This window comes from Drosophila grimshawi, unplaced genomic scaffold (assembly GCF_018153295.1).
Source record: "Drosophila grimshawi isolate 15287-2541.00 unplaced genomic scaffold, ASM1815329v1 contig_848, whole genome shotgun sequence".
NCBI classification, from domain to species: domain Eukaryota; kingdom Metazoa; phylum Arthropoda; class Insecta; order Diptera; family Drosophilidae; genus Drosophila; species Drosophila grimshawi.
In genome coordinates this window covers 15,256,638-15,276,383 of record NW_025063692.1, presented here as the reverse complement: position 1 = coordinate 15,276,383, position 19,746 = coordinate 15,256,638, and the positions used below count along the sequence as shown (strand labels likewise).

At 39.7% G+C, this 19,746-nt stretch overlaps 5 protein-coding genes across 7 annotated transcripts; 2 read left to right on the top strand and 3 right to left on the bottom strand.

The window, feature by feature from the left end:
• Positions 1–334: 334 nt before the first annotated feature.
• On the bottom strand, positions 335–2,684 carry LOC6564477 (aladin). Of its 2 annotated transcripts, XM_032738253.1 has the most exons (5): positions 2,239–2,670; positions 1,508–1,798; positions 1,073–1,446; positions 654–767; positions 517–585 (listed from the first exon to the last, which is right to left on the bottom strand). In XM_032738253.1, exons 1-5 carry the CDS (start codon positions 2,631–2,633, stop codon positions 575–577), a joined length of 1,185 nt encoding a protein of 394 aa, XP_032594144.1. In that variant the 5' UTR covers positions 2,634–2,670; the 3' UTR covers positions 517–574. The 2 variants fall into 2 exon arrangements, with proteins under 2 accessions (XP_001991838.2, XP_032594144.1); XM_001991802.2 differs by having other exon boundaries at positions 335–767; positions 2,239–2,684.
• Positions 2,685–3,197: 513 nt separating this feature from the next.
• LOC6564478 (gamma-tubulin complex component 3) lies at positions 3,198–10,278 on the top strand. Its single transcript, XM_001991803.3, has 6 exons — positions 3,198–3,580; positions 3,639–3,820; positions 3,880–5,197; positions 5,250–5,442; positions 5,507–5,828; positions 8,923–10,278. The coding sequence occupies exons 1-6, from the start codon at positions 3,496–3,498 to the stop codon at positions 9,679–9,681; spliced, it is 2,859 nt and encodes a 952-aa protein (XP_001991839.1). The 5' UTR covers positions 3,198–3,495; the 3' UTR covers positions 9,682–10,278.
• Positions 6,411–7,381, bottom strand: LOC6564974 (peroxisomal multifunctional enzyme type 2). Its single transcript, XM_001991804.3, has 3 exons — positions 7,270–7,381; positions 7,024–7,177; positions 6,411–6,879 (listed from the first exon to the last, which is right to left on the bottom strand). Exons 2-3 carry the CDS (start codon positions 7,154–7,156, stop codon positions 6,665–6,667), a joined length of 348 nt encoding a protein of 115 aa, XP_001991840.1. The 5' UTR covers positions 7,157–7,177; positions 7,270–7,381; the 3' UTR covers positions 6,411–6,664.
• LOC6564975 (probable methylthioribulose-1-phosphate dehydratase) lies at positions 7,708–8,772 on the bottom strand. The gene is made up of 4 exons (XM_001991805.3): positions 8,605–8,772; positions 8,271–8,538; positions 7,981–8,183; positions 7,708–7,914 (listed from the first exon to the last, which is right to left on the bottom strand). Exons 1-4 carry the CDS (start codon positions 8,730–8,732, stop codon positions 7,821–7,823), a joined length of 693 nt encoding a protein of 230 aa, XP_001991841.1. The 5' UTR covers positions 8,733–8,772; the 3' UTR covers positions 7,708–7,820.
• Positions 10,279–10,597: 319 nt separating the features above from the next.
• Positions 10,598–19,746, top strand: LOC6564976 (AP-3 complex subunit delta). Of its 2 annotated transcripts, none has more exons than XM_032738051.2 (13): positions 10,598–11,039; positions 11,956–12,051; positions 12,244–12,372; positions 12,437–12,577; positions 12,654–12,783; positions 12,844–12,983; positions 13,197–13,270; positions 16,174–16,322; positions 16,449–17,125; positions 17,533–18,160; positions 18,223–18,372; positions 18,426–18,558; positions 18,622–19,746. In XM_032738051.2, exons 1-13 carry the CDS (start codon positions 10,944–10,946, stop codon positions 19,202–19,204), a joined length of 3,126 nt encoding a protein of 1,041 aa, XP_032593942.1. In that variant the 5' UTR covers positions 10,598–10,943; the 3' UTR covers positions 19,205–19,746. The 2 variants fall into 2 exon arrangements, with proteins under 2 accessions (XP_032593942.1, XP_001991842.1); XM_001991806.3 differs by lacking the exon at positions 13,197–13,270 and adding an exon at positions 15,158–15,231 and having other exon boundaries at positions 10,599–11,039.

Here is a 19,746-nt window from a genome sequence, read left to right as displayed (position 1 = left end):
TAGGCACATATATTTATAATTTTATAAGTCGTTATATATTTTTGAGTGAGGTATATTTATAATATGTATGTTAAAAGTATATATGTGTACGGTCATTATCCGAGAAATATTAGAAATTGCGACATATTTGATCTTGTGCTCGACCAAGCGTTAACTAAACCGAAAGTAACAAATTCACACAATCTTAGTAAAAACCCATTTCGAAACACGCAAACGTTGCAGATCGTATCCGAGCTTCTGCTTTGTCAATTACTTATCCAAGAATAAAGACCTGTAGGATCTTTAGCACAAGATCAGATGCTGTTCTGTACCCGATTTGTCATTTCAATTCCAATTCTAATACGTAATTTGTGTACCTTTATTAACGCTAATAAGAACCAAATACATGCAAATAAATACTATGATAAACACTTTGTTGGCAATTAATCAATTCAAGACATACAACTGTATTCGACCGCCTGACCAGCCAATGGTCAGTACAGACCGATCATTATCCATGTTCAATGGCTGAAAGCAAATATAGCTAGGGTACTCGTCCGCCGATTCACCGCTTAAATAGTGACCACCCGATATTTCAAACTCGTACTGCCCAATGTACGTGCGGAAAACGGCAATGTAATTGGTGGACTTGAAGGTGACTATGAGATATTTACCAAGCGGGTCCATTGCCAGCTGTTGGGCTGGGCCGCCGATGAGCGTGTTACTCCTGTCATTCAGGACGCATGCATTCAGATCAGCAATTGGCATCACTTCGTTATCATATTTCGCTGCATTAAACAAAAATCGGTATTAATCATAAATAAATTGAGCTTCTGTAAGCCAAATTTATTTATGTTAAATATTTATAAATATGGCTTCGTCTAAATTTAATTTAAGACGTCTCATACATTATATTTGTAGGCAACATCATACAGACGATCTGTTGGCTTAAACAGTCGCCTACCTGTTGCATGCCAACCTAACGAGTTTGGGTTTGATCTTGGGCAAACTATAGGGCGTGTGCTTGCATAGACTAGATAAACAAACACCGCACTAGCGATGCCCGCGTTAAAAATATGTAGCAAGCACTTACACGGATTAATATGCAGCTGCACAAGTCGTATGCAATATAAAATTGGATCTTTAGTAGCCACGAACAGCAGAAAGCGTCCGCATGGAGACCAGCAGGTGGATTGAACGCTATCGCTGTTGCATACCCAGCGTTCTGTTTTCCAGCGATCGTAGCATTCCCACATGCGAAACACGTGACCCACGGTGCTCGCAATCAGATGATCATTGTCCGGCGACCAGCTAAGCAACGAGGATGGTGGACCTAAACGCTTAAGTGGTTGTATCTTGCCATCGTCCGCGTGCCATATAAGTATAGCTCTATCACCAAGTGATGCTGTGGCCAGCAATGTGCCATCCTTGTTCCATTGTAGCGAAGAGATGGGCAAATTGGAAGGACTGAAGGCGAGCATCGAATATATGTGAATAATAGCTAAATGGCAGCCAAAGATTTACGCACTGTTTGAATGTATGACTGGGATTGATGCTCCTGCCCAGGTGCATATTGTTATCAATTATCCAAAAGCACAAGCCCTGATGACAGCCAACCACAAGCTCAAAAGCACACAGCGGCCGCCAGGCCATGCATGTGATTTGGGTCTGTGTTGGGCTCTTCAGTACTGGCCCTATGCCAGCGTTTTTGTCCGTAATCTTAGAGTAAATTCGCACAACATCGTCGACACCAGCAACTGCCACTTTGAAAAGATGGGTGTGCCAGGCAATATAGCGAATACCGCTGTGTATCCAGTCTCTGTAAATAATAGAAAATAACAGTTTGTATTTTGATGCTTGCAGAGAGAGAGGAAGACGTCTCCGACCCCATTAGCCGATTCGATATAACCATATCCATTGCCTATGCGCAGAACGCTCTCAGTTTTTAAGCTGCTTGATGAAACTTCGTATTTTGCTTATGGTATAAGCAGGGAGCAAATCGGATTACTATATTATATAGCTGTCATAAGATTAATATGCAGAAATATGAGTTTTAAAAGTTAGGAGTAGACGTACATGTAAATGTAATCAATTTATGAAATAATATAACTACACAACTGTGGAATATTCAGTTAACACCCAGACCTAAAGCAGATATCATTTGAAACGAAATTTAATAAAACGTAAACAAAAAAACAAAAATGCAAACAGGTCTTATAGATATGGAAACATGCCTGACATATTCGCGTTAGAACTTACCTCGTTTCAGCATATTGTGCAATGCGTTCCGCGCTTAGCTTCTGTGTGTGGGGGAATACTTCTAGTTTTAGTCTCCTGTAGAGCTCCAGCAAATGTGCAAAGTAATCAGCTGTGGTGCTAATCAACGGCGACTGTTCGCGCGCTCTTGCACTGCGCGCCTCATCCAACGCTTTCCAGAAGCCGCTCTCAAAGAAAGTGCGCGAAATGCGCTTTAGCACGCTCTCGCTTTCGACCGGTATGAAGATTTCGCCAACGTTAAAATGAGCCGTATTGCTGGTATTGAGCAGTTCTCTATTTAAATTGATCGATGGATAATGCTTCAAAGCAGGCATAAAATTGTCGGGGCGGAATTCCCCGCCGCTAGGAAATTGCTTTAAGTTAATTAAAGATGCCATTTAAATATATTGTGTCTGCTGCAACAAGTGATGAGTGACTATCACGACAAGGTTGCAATATATTAGAGGAATCACACAGATCGATATCATTTGAGCATAATTTCTGCACCACCAGGGTTTTTTAAATCATCGATATACTGTCCATATTTATTTCTCGATATTTTCGATCCAGTGTGAATAATTCGAATTATAATTTTTAAAATTGCGGATTAATTTTTTTTTTTTTATTTATTTTCCACAGCTCGTCTGGATCGAACAATTGTTTTCCTGTGCATATAGTTACCGACCGCTGCACATTTACTCCGCATATCTCTTTGAATCTCAAATTGACAATCATATCTTAATTATTAGTGAGCTAACTGTTGTGACTGATCCGGATATTGCATTATGATGTTCACATAATTGAAACTATTTGCTGAGCTCATAAATCGAGTTGTGTCAATCTAGTCATGGAATTAAATCAGCTGTGGCGAACCTTTCAATGTAGTTCAGCTCAGAAACTTTTGTCATCCCTGGTTTTTCGTTTTGGTTCGGCAGCAAATAAATTCAAAACGCGCACTTACTATTTTGTTGTTGTTATTATTAACAAAAAGCGTTCGAAACGGCGCTTTAAACATTGCATATTAGCGTTTGAGGTGTCATTTATCATATAAATTAGTCCATTCAATGTAAAAGCGCATATAACGCTAGATCACCCGCGTTTTTCGCACATTTGTCCAGCAGTTAACTTTCGTCTCTCCGCCATTTGTGGCAAAGAGCTTGCGTCCCCAACCGAATTGATCATCGATTATAAAAATACATATCGTTCGAGTTGTGCTGTGGTAAGCAAAATAAAAGGCTTGGTAAAAACAACAGATTAAATATGGAACGAATTGGTTTGGAAATTAAGGGCTTCGTCGCCAAACTTCAGGAAGGAGCACAACCCCAGGACTCACAGAAATCATTAGGTATATATGACACCATCAGCACCAATCTTTCGTCCCGCTTTCTAATACAATTTCGTAGATCAAATTGTGAAGCTTGCGGTAAAGTACATTGCCCAATGGCCGAATAAAATCAGATTACAGGAGGGCGAAGAGGTTTGCTTGCAACTGATTACGAATAAGTTGAAGTCAAATTGGAAGTGGGAAGACAGGAATAATGCTGTAGCCGTATTTCATGAGCTATACTCGATCGCCTCAAGTGAGGTGAGTGCGTCTTTAATGCCTTTAATGACATATACAACACTCATTCACATGCTTTGCAGATTACAGATCAGCGTCAGCGAGACCTTCTATCGAATCTAATTCTATTTAGCTTGGAGACTGACGCACAATATTGCCCGTGGAACGATGTGGAGGTGCCAGTCAGCCACCCAGTCCAGCATGCTAAATTTTCCATTGGCAGAAGCTCAAGCAGTACCAACAGCTCGTCCAAATTAATTGGAAATAGCTCGAGCCAGAATGGAAATAGAATGGTCGGCCCAATGGACGCCTACAGTTATGATTCGCCACAGACGAGCCTGGGCCTGGATAACGAGTCAACATCAGACCACAGAACTGAGTTAAATACCGAAAGCGATGTCGATGGCGTTTTCGATCTTAACAAATATCCCATGCAAATTGTCGGTCCAACAACCGGTCGCAGTTATGATTCGTCACAGACGAACGTGGGCCTGGGCAACTATCCAATACCCAGCTACACGGTGGAGCTAAGTAGGCAAAAGAACTTTGATAACGTTCATGATGTTGTCCAGAATGCGATATACTCGTTTGTCGGCGTACAGGGCAAGTACCTTAAAAAGGATGTTATTACGGGCCGCTTCAAGCTAGATCCGATCAACAAGGTGAGTCTGACCGAACCGCAATGTGGCATGCTTATGCGCCTATCCCAGCTGGGCTATTATCATGATTGTGTGGCCAAGTTTTCCAATATATCGACCGGCTACAATGCGATGGGCAGCATGGGCCAAGCATTCATGTCCAAACTAAAGCTGGAGTTAAGTGAGTTTCATGGAAAGGTGGCTCTATTGCAAGATCAGCTAAATGAGCACCGCCACTTGATGTTGTATTATTATAAGGGTGACCAACGGAGCTCTATGAACAGTCAACCAAAGAAACTAACCCTGAATAAGCTCCTCATCTGGTATATGGAGCCAATGTATCGCATGGAATGGCTGACAAGAATCGCAAATGCCTGCCTGATGAAGAAAGGGGGCGAGCTAGCCTCAGTACTATATGATTTTTTGGAAATAGGTAATCCATTGGTCGACACTTTGGCCAGTGATCTGTTAACTGCCTGCTGTGGCCCATTGGTGCGTATGATTTCAAAGTGGATGCTTGAGGGCGGCATCGATGATGGCTATGGCGAGTTCTTTGTTGAATCGCTCGCCGATGTCGGCGTCGATAGACTCTGGCATGACAAGTTCCGTCTACGACTTCATATGCTGCCTAAATTTATAACACGCGAGCTGGCCGACAAGATACTTAAAACCGGGAAGAGCATTAACTTTTTGCGCGAAGTATGCAAAATGGAGGGAGCGGTCAAGGGTCGAAAAGAACTCAAGGACGTCATTGATAATCATGGTAAATTTGCATTCACACATTCAACTAGCAGCCATTAATTTTTCATTTTAAGTTTCGAGCATCTTTTCGTATGTGCCGGACACCCAATGGCATGCTGTCATAGAGACTTGCTATTCGCAAACATCCAAGAATGTGCTGGACATTATGGTTGGGCCGCATAAGCTGCTAGATCATCTGCAAGGCATGCGACGCTATCTATTGCTGGGCCAGGGCGACTTTGTCGGAATATTCATCGAGAACATAAAGTGCGTTTATTTAATTATATCTTCAAGGTATTAGCAGTTTTGCACATTTGATTGCTTTCCGCAGGGATGAGCTGGAGAAAGTTGGCACCGACATTTACTCGCACGATTTGTCCGCCATGCTGGATGCGGCACTACGCTGCACCAATGCCCAGTACGACGATGCAGATATTCTCAATCATTTGGATGTTGTTGTAAAGACGCCATATTCCGGTGACTGTGGCTGGGACGTCATCTCGTTGCAATACACGGTTCGTGGTCCATTGGCTACCATGCTGGAGCCAGCGATGCCCACATACAAGTCGCTATTTAAGCCCCTCTGGCGTATCAAGCACATGGAATTCGTATTGTCCACAAAAATATGGAAATTGCAAATGGCCAATGCCAAGGTAAGTTAATATGTCATATTTGTGATTATCTACACTGTTAGATTATAGGTACTTCAGATAACTTGCGCATTTAAAAGACCGCTCGTTAATTGGAACACGTTCCAGAAGTGGTCTATTATACGAAAAGTTCTCATTTCTTGTACTCATATAAGTCAAAAGGAACCTTTGCGGCTTTAAAATCCTAAAAACAGAAGATAATGGTAATGGCGGGCAATGTTGATTATTTACGTGTTAACAGTGGACAACAAACAAGCTGTATGATATTTTTCCAATGAGAATACATACGATAATTCAGTCAAAATGACAGTTGACCTATGGGTAATCGTTTATTGTCGTCAGCATTTATGCTCGTATTGATCGCAAAAAGGTTCTCATAATCCGAATGGCGTTGTCGCCCTAAGTATTGAAATTTATTGTTTTGTTCAGCGCCGGATAAGATAAGCAGTTAATCTAATCCATAGCACTGACCAAAAAAAAAAATTAAAACTTTGCCCATTTCTGCTATTGCCGGGTGTGAGACGAGGGCAACATATCATTATCAGAGTGTCGGGGCAGAGGTATCAAAGTGCATGTTCGCGCTTCTTTTTGAAGCACCACTTTTATCATATAATTTACTCAATAATAAAAACAACGCACATGTTCCTTTTAGTCTTATGTATTATTTTCTAATTACACATAGTATAAACATTTAAAAAAAAAAACATTCACATTTTGCAAGTACGGTTGAAATAACGGAATAATGGTGAAGCAAAGTTAAACAATTACATACAACTGTGGGTTTTTTGATGTACGGCGCTGTGTGGAAAGTTGTGAAAGTGTTGCCACCAAATGTCAATTTACAACTTGGCGTCCGTCTTGAGGAGAGGCGCCAGCTTCTGCGTCAGCATGATGTTGCCGGCAATTTTCAACTTTCCCTTCATAAAGGCAGCCTGTGGGTTCAGTTTTCCCAAAGCAATATCAACCATATCCTCATCGGCAACGGTCAATGTGGTATCCACCTTGACGCCCTGCGCTGGTCCCTCATAGGCCTTAGCGTTCTTGCAGTCCAGAGCTGTTCATTAAATTATTATATTAGATTTATTCGCTGACAGCAACCACAACACGCAATTTAATTGCACTTTGTACTTTACACTGTGAATCATTTATTGCGCGACACATGTGTAATGTGTAGGGCGAAAGAGGTACGTTTACTTACTCCATTCCTTGGCCACCTTGCCGTCCTTGGTGATCTTGTAGAGGAACACACCGTTAATAGCCTTGGCCTTGGCGACATTGTCCTTCAAGCCATCGATAATTTTCTCGAATACGGCGTCTGATTGAAGCGACATTGTGACTGTTGTTGGCTAAAACTGTGATTGAATTAATAAAAATGGACAATTAGTCCCCACGTATGTTTATTTGAATCGCGCAATTTCTTATTAGCGCTTGCTGAAATGCTTACACCTGAAATGGAAAACGTCAAATAATGAACAAGCGGCGGGAATCAATATTTATGTAGTTTTTTCTTTTGTAACTCTGGTTTGCTAATTCACTCGATGCCTGCGTTATCGTTTAACACACATTCATGCATAAATACACGCCAGAAAGAGAAAAAATCGATAAGTCTGTTGGAATTAGAATTCCACCATCGCTTGTTGGAGTTTGCACTCTCACGCTCAGTCTATCGACTGCTCTCTCTCGCTGCTGTTGTTCTGTTATCGTAACATGAGCAAAGTTTGCACCATGTATTCGCACTGTGCAAAGTGCAGTAGCGATTTAAGCTAATTAATGCTGAATTGGGATAACGATAACGATAAGTGGTTGGCTATGGTTTAGGGTACACTCGACTTATTATTTCCCTTTATATGCGAATTCCGGAAACCCATTGAATACAAATATATTTATTTATATGTACATATAAATGTACGTCTTTATTAGTGTGTTTTGGTATTTATTATTATTATTACATGTGAATTTATTATGTGTATATAAATGCCAAACTTAAGTGAATGCTTATCCCAGCGATGGTTTTTCAAATTTTTCCGGATTGAGTCCGGCCTTCTTCATCTGAACGGCAATGGAAAACAAGTAATCATAGCATTCCGACCTGTAATCAGTTATAGATTTGCTGAAGAGTTGAACAGTTTGCAGGTCATAGTTCATAGCTACTTACATAGTTTTGGCCTTTTCCCAAGTCTTTCCCCAGACATAGACGCCATGACGGCGTACAAGAACTGCACTACATCCGGGATATTCCATCATGGCGGCATACATGCTATCTGCCAAGTCACGCTCGTGGGGCGTGTTCTCAATGATTGGTACGATCAGCTGCTCGTCGTAACGCAGATAGCGCTCATCCGCTTCATCGAAGATGCCCTGCGTGATATGATGATATAATGATTACTAAAATTTACAATATGTATAAAATCTGAGATTTCTATGTGGGATGTGGTTGTGAAGCACCTTAATCATTTCCAGGTGTGTGCAACGAAACGTCTTCCCTGGCCAGAGCAATGTGGCCATGACGGCGTGCTGGGAATGCGTGTGAATTACAGCGCCGGCATTGCGATGTCTGTAGGCTAACATAAAGAGCGGAGTACACTGACTCTTGCTGAGGCCCTTGATCTCAGGTGGCAATTGCAAATCCTTTCCATCTATATTCTGCACGAACAGATCCTCTGGCTGCATACGTTCCTTTTGTACGCCCGAAGGTGCGATGTAGATTTCATTGCTGTATAAAATTCAGTCTAAATTATTTATACGTACAAATATATTGTATTTTAGGTAGAACACTTACTCTTGTTTAATGCTCATACCCCCACCAGTTCCGGTTACCCAGCCCAGGTGATAGAATTGCCTACATAGCGCTGGTATCAAATGTCTCGGATGCTCTTCAGGCAAATCTTTGAAAAATGACAAAGCCATTATGGATCAGAGCAGGGACTGATAATGCAGCAGTTGCCCAGACACAAACTCACATAGGCAAATGTAAACAATGATATTATATTCGATTGTTCATTTCTATGCAACGGTGAGCTGTCATTGTTATCGATAGCTACACTGAAACAGCCGCACAATTTTAAACTAATAATTTTTTTTATTCATTTTTTTTCAGGCACTGCGCTCGTTGAGTGGCGAGATTAGCAAGATTACCTATAGATTGAATCTGTTCACATCAGAGATTATGCACTTTGTTCATCAAATGCAGTACTATGTGCTTTTTGAAGTCATAGAATGCAATTGGGTAGAGTTGCAGAAGCGCATGCAACAGGCCACTGCCTTGGATGACATTCTCGATGCGCATTCAGATTTCCTGCATGCTATTAGCGTTGGCTGCTTTGTGAACACATCGACAAACATGGAAAGCTATCTGGAAGTGGTGTACGAAAATATTATACTCCTGGACAATTGGCAATCGAATTTTTACCAAATCTGTTTTAATGAATTGGCCGCACGCCAATTAATGGCTGAAGCGATTGCCGATTCTGAACAGACTGGACGCTACGGGTTGACCACGGAACAAAAAATGGAACGGGATGAGGAGCTCAAGATATTCGAACAGAGACTTGTAGCCTCCTATCGAGCTCTTGAGATCATTGCCGCTTCATATGGGAAAGCAGTGGGAGACTTTCTACTGGCGCTCAACTCCAGCAACGATCCCAATTTGCAGCTGTTCGGCACCCGTTTGGATTTCAACGAATATTACAAGAAACGCGACACAAACTTGAGCAAGCCGCTAACATTTGAACACTGGCGAATGAGCAATGTTTTTGGCACATCCAGATCTCTTTCGGGAGTTCGCCACAGTATCTATCCGCAAGCAACAAATCAAATTAGTGCTTTAGTTCCCGGTCAAATATCATCGTGTGACTAGCGGATTAGAGGAGAATTGCAACATGATGATACTCACATTCAAGCGCTGTTTCCCAGTAACAAGGACAGCATTAATAATAATAATAACAGCAACAAATCAATCGGTGTAACTCGCAGTACTTGGGTTACACGAATGGCGCCCAACTGCTGCGATATTCAATAGGTAAATGCGTTTCTTTCAGTGTATATTAAGATAGATAAAGTAAATAATTAGCTAAAATGGTGACTTCACGCAAGCTACCTGCCAAATTTGAGGAAGCACACAAGTGCTTTTTTATTGTGTTTTTTTTTTGTTTGCACCGCTGACCGTGCCAAAAGTATTAAGCCATTTGTATAACTGTATTCAACAAGAATATTCTACACATCTCGAAAATTTCATTAATCAGTTAAATATTTAATATAAATCATAAGTGGTATTTACATTTTGTTAATTAACTAACGAAAACAAGTTTAATGTTTTTTTTTTTAATTCTTAAGCTAATGAATGAACCAATTGAATTTATTGCATGAATTGAATGGTTTGAAATGTTCTACATAGTTAAAGCAAGTCCGCGAGTTCTAAATAAATATGGTTATACATTTTCGATTTAACCTTAAACATATTTTCACCGTAAATACAAAACATAAATTAGTTAAATCTAATTTATGTGATATCTTTCGTTGGGATCGTTATTATTGTTTAAAGCCTCATTAGGGACAAAATTTCGTTTTACAGCTCAGAATGGCTGCATTATCAAAATATCGTTCAGTTATTTGTAACATCGATATCCGTTATATGTAAAATATTCTATCGATAGTTCGATAATACGTTATCGGCTTAATTTTTTTTTGCTGGGCGATAAACAAATAGCACAACAAACTTGTAAAAGAGCCACACACAAAAAAATCAATTGCAAGAAGTAACACTTAAATCCAATCTGAAACAAATCGTTTGTTGAAGACAAAAACTGAAGTCGGATTAGCGATTAAAAGTTCAGCATCTTATCAAAATCGACAACGGTTTGGACAAGCCTCAACTTTCTGAGCATTGTCATTTTGCAAGTGCGAAATCAAAAGAACGAAAAGAGAAAAGCTGACGCTGCCGGCGCTGCTGTTACTGATACATATACAAATTAGTAATCTCTTGCTCTGGGTGCTGAATTCGTGTTTTTTTTTTGTTATTATTGAATTTGAAGTGTCCATATTGCTGCTGTGCAAGCGACAACAACAACTGCAGGATAGAAAATCAGCGCACGCATCAATCGCAACGTCGACGTCAACGAAATGGCGTTAAAAAAAGTGAAGGGAAATTTCGAGCGCATGTTTGATAAAAACTTGACGGACCTGGTGCGCGGCATACGAAATAACAAGGATAATGAGGCAAGTTCAATAGTTGTTGTTATCGTGGTCTCCTAGCAGCTTGTTAATTAGCTGCCAAATTGAATTAGCTTTCGTGTATTGAGATAAGTGTGCGTGTGTGTGTGGGTGGGTGTATGCGTGTGTGTGTGTGTGTCAGCATCAGTCATCTACGCAAGGCTCAAAAGTTTGATGCAATTAGCGATAATTCGCAAATTCTGACTACGTCTCTCTCTATCTGTCTGTCTCTTTAGCATTTAGCTGATTTTCCTGATGTGGCATATCACACATACACCAACACACCCATAAAAATCATACAAACATAAACGCGCTGTCTGTGCAAAGCCAAACTTTCTTCATACATTTTAGCTGGCTTTTTCCACAGCTACCCATCACCCATGCGGACATACGCACAATTTAAATCTTCCTGCTGCAACTGAACCTGGGTTCATCAGAACTCTGATAACCCAACTGATGTGTCTGACTCTGACACTTTCATTCTTGCTCCATCGTGCACATAGTACACGGTATACATGGGGTCTATCAATTGGGCCATGCAAGCTGGCCATGAAATATCTACGTAGTTAAAAAAAAAACATTATACACAAAGACACACGCAATCATGCACATGCAACTTTCAGTGCTTTATACACTCTTGCAGAAAGGCGTATTATAATTTTGTCGTGAAATGTGTAACGCCTTAATGAGCATCACTAGCCGAGTCGATATACCTGTCTCTTCATCTGTCTGTGTATATCTTTATGAAACTGGGAACATACATACATATCTTATAGCTCCCATCGGTTTGGTATTTCCAATTTATAATAAAATGTATATGTGAATAGGTGGTGCAAGGGTATGCATTCCTTGGTGTGCCTAAAATAATTGTTTTTCATTGTTCAATTACTAATTGTCTTTTATTTCTTTTTGCACTGTACAGGCCAAATACATATCGCAATGCATAGAGGAAATTAAGCAGGAGCTGCGTCAGGACAATGTCAGCGTCAAGTGCAATGCGGTGGCAAAGCTCACCTATGTAAGTCCAAAAGCCAACATATGCCTTAAGCCAACAGCATCAGTCGTGGCCATGCAACTACTAGCTACTATTACTAGCCCCTGTTTAATTGACATTTGCATCGGGCGTATATTATCTCTATTAAATCACTTATTGAAATATTCGCATGTATGTATATTTGCATACATATATTTATGGCTACCTTTTTGTTAGATACAAATGCTCGGATATGACATCTCATGGGCAGGTTTTAACATCATTGAGGTGATGAGCTCATCGCGCTTTACATGCAAGCGAATTGGTTACCTGGCTGCCAGTCAATGCTTTCATCCGGATAGCGAGGTAATGACACTATCAATCCATTCTACTCATTAATTAGATCGTACTAATCTTTTTGTAATTGCAGTTGCTTATGCTAACCACGAACATGATACGGAAGGACCTCAACTCACAGAATCAATACGATGCCGGTGTGGCGCTAAGCGGCCTTAGTTGCTTTATATCGCCAGATTTGTCACGTGACCTGGCCAATGATATTATGACACTGGTTCGTCTGATTGTCTTTATAGATAAATATGTATAGATCGACTACAATTAGCTACAATTGCTTGTTTCTCTCATAGATGAGCTCGACCAAACCGTATCTGCGAATGAAGGCTGTTCTAATGATGTATAAGGTATTTTTACGTTACCCTGAAGCACTGCGACCTGCGTTCCCCAAGCTTAAAGAGAAACTCGAGGATCCGGATCCAGGTGCGTTCGTAGCATCCTGCATCTCATGATATCTAATATCACATGCATGTATTATTGTAGGTGTACAATCGGCTGCTGTCAATGTGATTTGTGAGCTAGCACGTAAGAATCCAAAAAATTATCTACCCTTGGCACCAGTATTCTTTAAACTGATGACAACATCGACTAACAATTGGATGCTTATTAAAATAATCAAACTGGTGAGTGTTTGCAGTGCCGCAAATATGAACTAATTTTCAATTTTTATTTTTGGTTCCGATAAAATTCTTTTTGTTGCTGTACAAATTTGTTACGAACTGAATATTTGTCTATCATAAAGTTAATTAACACAACTCCTACTCCTCCACTTCCCTTACCTGCCCAACCAAAAATATAAACGAAAACCAAACAAAATAAATACAAACGAATAACAGTTCGCGAGCCTTACAACAATTGAACCGGCGCTGGGACGTAAACTGACTCAGCCCCTAATTGAAATTATTTCCAGGTTTTTATCGGCGCGCTTACTTATTGAAGCAAGAAGCCATATCAAATAAATTTATTTATACAAAAAACAAAAAAAAAAAAAAACAGCACGCGCGCGCTTGGCTATAATTTGTTTATAAGCATTTTCTCTTTGCAATTTAGTTGAATTTCATGTTTCGTTTACTTCTGCAACTTCTGAAAGTTGTCTTTTAATTTGATATTTGCTAGATTGAATTTAATCGCTCATAGTCACAATTCACAGTACCATTCCCACACGATTTGAGCCCACTCAATGGCAATTTATTGTATTCAAATGCATAAATTTTACAAACAATTTCAATATCAACTGTAAATGTTGTTATTGCACATGATTTGTTGTTAACAAATATGTTTATCTTGCTGATAGACATTTGTCACAGAAATGCTGCTTACTTTCTATGTGTGTGTGTGTGTGTGTGTGTGTATTTTGACAGCTGAGATTTAACAAAATTAAATGAAAGAAACAATAAATCTCGAAAACTCATTGGCAAAATGCAGACGAAATAAAGCAAATATAGAAATCATTGAAGCTTCTTTCGTATCGGTTTAATTGGCGAACATAAAAACCCTCAAGTAACTGAATTAGGTTTTCAAATTTTCGTTTGTTTTCCAATTTATAATAGCGATTATTCTCAACGAAAGCAAGAATGACGAATGAAAGTAATAAGAGTGCCCAACTAGGACATACATATCCTGTTCCCAGCACTAAAATGCATTCGTAGTTACTTAATGTGTACATATTTTAATACAGAAAACACACGTATGTAGTCTTCCCCGAGCAGCATTCGATGAGAAATTCTCCGATCGTAATACAAGTTTTTCGTAAATGATTTTAGATATTAGATGTGTGTATTAGTGTATATAGGCTTCAAAATTGTATTTTCATAGTATTTACATACATATGTGGGTAAATATTTATCTCCTATTTACATATTTAAATACAGACATGTCACTGTATTCACTGACTACACCACACACAAATCCGGATAAAAACATACATTTTTGTTACTTATTTTTTATTCATTTAATAACAAAAATGATCTCAAGAGTGATCTTTTTGAGGATATTGCCAAAAAAAAATTGTTGGCCTCGGTTCATCGTACAGTTCTAGATGGAAAGGGGAATATTCGAAATGTGCTTAAATTAAGTTTAAATCATTTTATCATTTTATAAACTGTGTCCAATGAGTTGTGACATTAAATTGGTCCATTTTTTTCGTCAATTTAGTCTAAAAATAAAAATCATGGTGATTTTTGTGAAGTTTAAGGATTAAGTAACAAATCTAACGGTGTTTGAACTTTGTCAATATCGTTTTCGTTCAAAAGTTATGTCAAATAAGCTGTAAGCGACTGTATGAATATAATTATTTGAACACTTATGTTATTTTGAAAACCGAAGGGTTTTCTTGTTGATATGGAACTTATAGATATGTAGACAGACAGACGACTCTACTAGTTGATGTTGATAAAGAATATATATACCTTATAGGTTATATCTTGATTTGCTGTGTTTTGTGTAATCGTCAAAAGACAGCGCACCATGTTAGGAGTAACCCTCGTCCCTTGTATGCTCGTATGTTTATGCTACAGTTGTCGCATAAGCAAATGTATTTCATTTACAAATTACGTTGTCATTTACAATGTTTGATTTGATTTTACTCTTTTTACCCAGTACTCATTAATCAAATATGTGTATCTACAATGATTGAATGGGTACATGATATTTGCATTAAGTCGGGCACTCTCGACTAGAACATACTTAATTTTCTTAATTGTTTTCAGTTATGTTTAAAAAAGTGTTTAATTAACAGATTTATGTATTATGTGGTATAATTTGATGCTTGTTTCTTTTTCTCTTTGCATATTTGCAGTTTGGCGCTTTAACTCCCTTAGAACCCCGGCTAGGAAAGAAATTAATAGAGCCACTCACAAATCTAATTCATAGGCAAGTTTTTATCATTTAAAACAACAACAAAAAAATTGAAAACGATGGAAATTCGCTCTCAGCTTCTGATAATTGAAAGCTGATCCATTAAGTATATAAATTAATACAAAAATAAAGATGCTATCTTAGGCACGCCGAAGATTTGATACCCTTGCAGACCGTAGTCCAACTGCTCACATCTAAGTTTCGTTCTTGATTTAAAATTACAAATTGTTTTTATACGAACTATATGATAAAGTCGTCCGATTCGGCGGATACCACGACGGATATGTGCCACAAGAATGTATACATATATATATATATATATATATATATATATATATGTACATATATATATACATATATGTTACGGGGTCGGAGTTGTATCTACTTAAATGTGTTACACGCTACACGTCAAAATGAAAATACCCTCTGCAAGGGTATAAGAGCCAACTTTAATGCTTGTTACGCCTCTTTATTGTATTTAGTTGTAATTGCACTCTCGCTCTTGCTCTCTCCCCCTCTCTCTCCCTCTCTCTCTCTCTCTATCTTTCTCTCTCTCTCTCTCTCTCTCTCTCTTGCGCTGATTGCTTATTTCCGAGCACAAACATTAAGAACTTTCAAGTTTTTTGTTTTGTTTTTCTATTGAATTTTGTTAATAGTTTATGTATATATATATATATATATATAAATATATATATATATATTTGTATATATATATATATATATAAATATATATATATATATATTTGTATATGTATTTATAACTGAAATCTGTATTGTATACACAATGTTATTACGCAAGTAGAATTGTATATAATATATAATTATTATTATTGTTTTTGCTGTTGCTATCGTTGTTTGTTTCGTTTGCTTTCTTTGGGCCGCTTTAATCGAACTGAACTCTTTGATATACTGCCACCCTAACCCACCAACCCGTGTCCAACCGTCCAACCCAAACAGCACATCTGCAATGAGCCTCCTCTACGAGTGCATTAACACGGTGATCGCGGTCCTGATCAGTATCAGCAGCGGTATGCCCAACCACAGTGCCTCCATACAGCTGTGCGTACAGAAGCTGCGCATCCTTATCGAGGACTCCGATCAGAATCGTAAGTACAGCTAATCATATCAAATATCCATTGCGCATCTCCAACAAAGCTGTCCTTAATTCCTTTCGATCTTTCACACACATCATTTATGTTCGTTCTTCACTTTCTCTATTCTGTTTTATAAAGTCAAATACTTGGGGCTACTGGCCATGTCGAAGATACTGAAAACGCATCCGAAAAGTGTGCAGACGCACAAGGATCTAATATTGGCTTGTCTGGACGACAAGGACGAGTCAATACGATTGCGTGCCTTGGATCTGCTGTATGGCATGGTGTCTAAAAAGAATCTGATGGAGATTGTGAAACGCCTGCTCGGCCACATGGAGCGCGCCGAGGGCTCAGCGTATCGGGATGAGCTGCTCTTCAAAGTGATTGAGATATGTGCGCAGAGTTCCTATTTGTATGTGACCAATTTTGAATGGTACATGACCGTGCTAGTCGAGCTAATCCAATTAGAGGCTGGCTCCAAGCACGGCTGCCTGATTGCCGAGCAACTGCTCGACGTGGCCATTCGTGTTCCGGTGGTACGTCAGTTTGCCGTCATCGAGATGACCAATCTGCTAGACACGTTCGCCGTCTCGACGCAAAGCAACTCCATGTACGAAGTGCTCTATGCAGCCGCTTGGATTGTCGGCGAATTCTCCAGCGAACTAGCAGATGCCGAAAAGACCCTAAACATACTGATGCGACCTCGACAACTGCCCGGCCACATCCAGGGTGTCTATGTGCAGAATGTCATCAAGCTCTTTGCTCGCCTTGCTACCACCTGTCTCGAGCAACAGAATATGTCCGGCATCGTGTGTGTAAGTCACCAAGCTATTTCACATCAAACATTTGCACAGCCTGTGATCAATAGAAATGGCTAAGAAGGGTATCAGCAAATTGTGCAGGCAGAAAGCGAAATCTCTCGGTCGGTCAGGAAGTTAATTAAGCTTAAGAAGTGAGAGATTTGCTTACGAGGAGAAGGACATATAAATTTATATTTCGTTTTTATATTCAAGGGTATACTGTTTAGATTAATTATATATAGGTTAGTTCCTTTTTCAAAAAGAATTTTAATTTAACTTGGTATCGACCCTGACATTAGTCATATGTATGTAATCGAAAACTTTACAGTTTAGAGAGAAGTTTTAGTTGGCACCCATCCATCCCATTTGATCCATGCTAAAGCATACTATTTTGTTTGTTTTGTCCTTATCTTGATTGACAGCTGTGCGATCACGTCCTGGAGAAACTGCACCACTTCAATGGCTCCAACGACATTGAAGTCCAGGAGCGTGCCAACTCGGCGTGCATGCTAATCGAGATGCTGCGCAAGCAATTGACTGCGTCTGATGAGACCGCGACGACGGGAGCCATACCAACGTTAGCAATTGAGATTGTTCAGGAAATGGCGCTACTGTTTGCCGGCGAGCTGATACCCGTTGCGCCCAAGGCACAGCGCAAGGTGCCGCTGCCGAATGGCCTGGATTTGGATGAGTGGATCAATGAGCCGCCACCTGAGGACGCGAGTAGCTCTTCCTCCGATCACGATAAGGATGAGTTGTTTGTGAGCTCAACTCATGATGGCAACGATGCTGCCGGCGGCGTTCATGCGGGCGCCAAGCGACGCAAAAGTCTAGAGCTGACACCAGAACAAATGGAGCGTCAGCGCGTGGCTCGTCTTATCGAGCAGTCGAACAATCCACACTATCTTAAATCAACGCCAATCTCTTCGTCCATTGCCATCGGCATCAGCAGCAATAACTCAAATGCGGATCAATATGACAATATCGATGATATTCCCATAACAGAGATACCACTGGACATTGAAGGAGTCGTCGCATTGCGGGTGGGCAGTAAGTATATAGAAATTATGGTGAACTACTTGCATTACTAATTCATTTGCTACATTTTGCAGTTACGAAGCGATCGGACAAATATCTACAGACACTGCAAGCGACAACGTCGCTCAGCAGTAAAGATGCTAAGAGAAAGCATAAAAAGGGTAAAAAGAGCAAAAAATCAAAAAACAAAGTGGCCTACAACAGCAGCTCCGAGTCGGAGGCGGGTAAGCAATGAAATCAGAACTTAAAATCATTCGCATTAATATTCGACTCATAGAACCAAAACCGCTGCATCTTGTTAACACAACGCTGGACATGCCTGAGGGTGTTACACTGTCTGACAGCGAGGATAAGGACGGAAAATACGATCCAAATGATCCACACCGTGCGCTTGATATTGAGCTAGACATGTGAGTATTATTTCTGCCTTTGACGAGCTAACAATATTAACTAAGACTTTTCAATATCGATAGCTCCATGTTTGAAACACCCGCGAAGGTATCCAAGGGTTCGGTATCGATCAGCCCCAACAAAGAAAATCTCAAGGCGCCAACGCAAGCTGGCACGTCCAGTTCAAAGGGCACCGACGCCGTCGCTGGTAAAAAGGAGAAGAAATCCAAGGAAAAGAGACGCGCCGACCGTAAAACGAGTAAGGAGCAAGCAGTGCCCAATTTGATCGATACGGAAGGTAGCCCCTACCGGGCTTCAACAGACAATGGCGGCAGCAGTAACAACAACAACATTATCCTCTCCGATACGGCTCACAGTCAGCATAAAAAGAAGAAGCGAGAGAAGAGCGAGAAGGCTGCGCACAAATCAAGCAAACAATTGATTGATGATGCTCCAAAAACAACAACAACAACCTGCACAAACATTATCGATGTGGGTGACAATGCGAGTGCAGAGCCGGAAGCCGAGCCGGCTATCATTAAGGCCCACAGGAAGAAGCATAAAAAAGAAAAGTCGCAGCATAAAGAGAAGCGGATGCACAAAACGGCCGCATCAGACTATGAACAGCCGCAGGGTGTATCGACGCCCAGCAAAGAGATTTTCTAATTACAAAAGCAGACAAAACATCAATGCATCATCGTCAATGGCCCACACACAATTTTCATATAATAAGTATGGTAAAGAAATTGGTCATTATGCTGAAAAAATGCCTATTCTTCTCATCCTACGACTAAATTATCGCTGCGATATAAAAGCAACTTGAACAAATGCTATTAAAAAGACAGAAGCACGTATAAATAAAGCTACATATACACATTATATTCTTATTTGAAAATCCGCATTTGCCATTGCGGCTTAAAAAAAAAAAAGAATCGATGAAATTATGAACCAACAGGAAACAAGATAATTGGGTACTATTTATATACCTTTTGATTGAAACCCAATTCCAAACTATACTTGATACAATATATATATATTTAATGTTTAAAGTAATGCCAATTAAAAAGAAATCAACATAATTAAGCGAAATTATTGTATTGTTTCATACTATATATATACAAATATATAAACGTTGAATATATCAAAAGTGCATAATGTATATATGTACAATAAAGAAAACAAAACCGGAGAAAATGGTACACCTACAA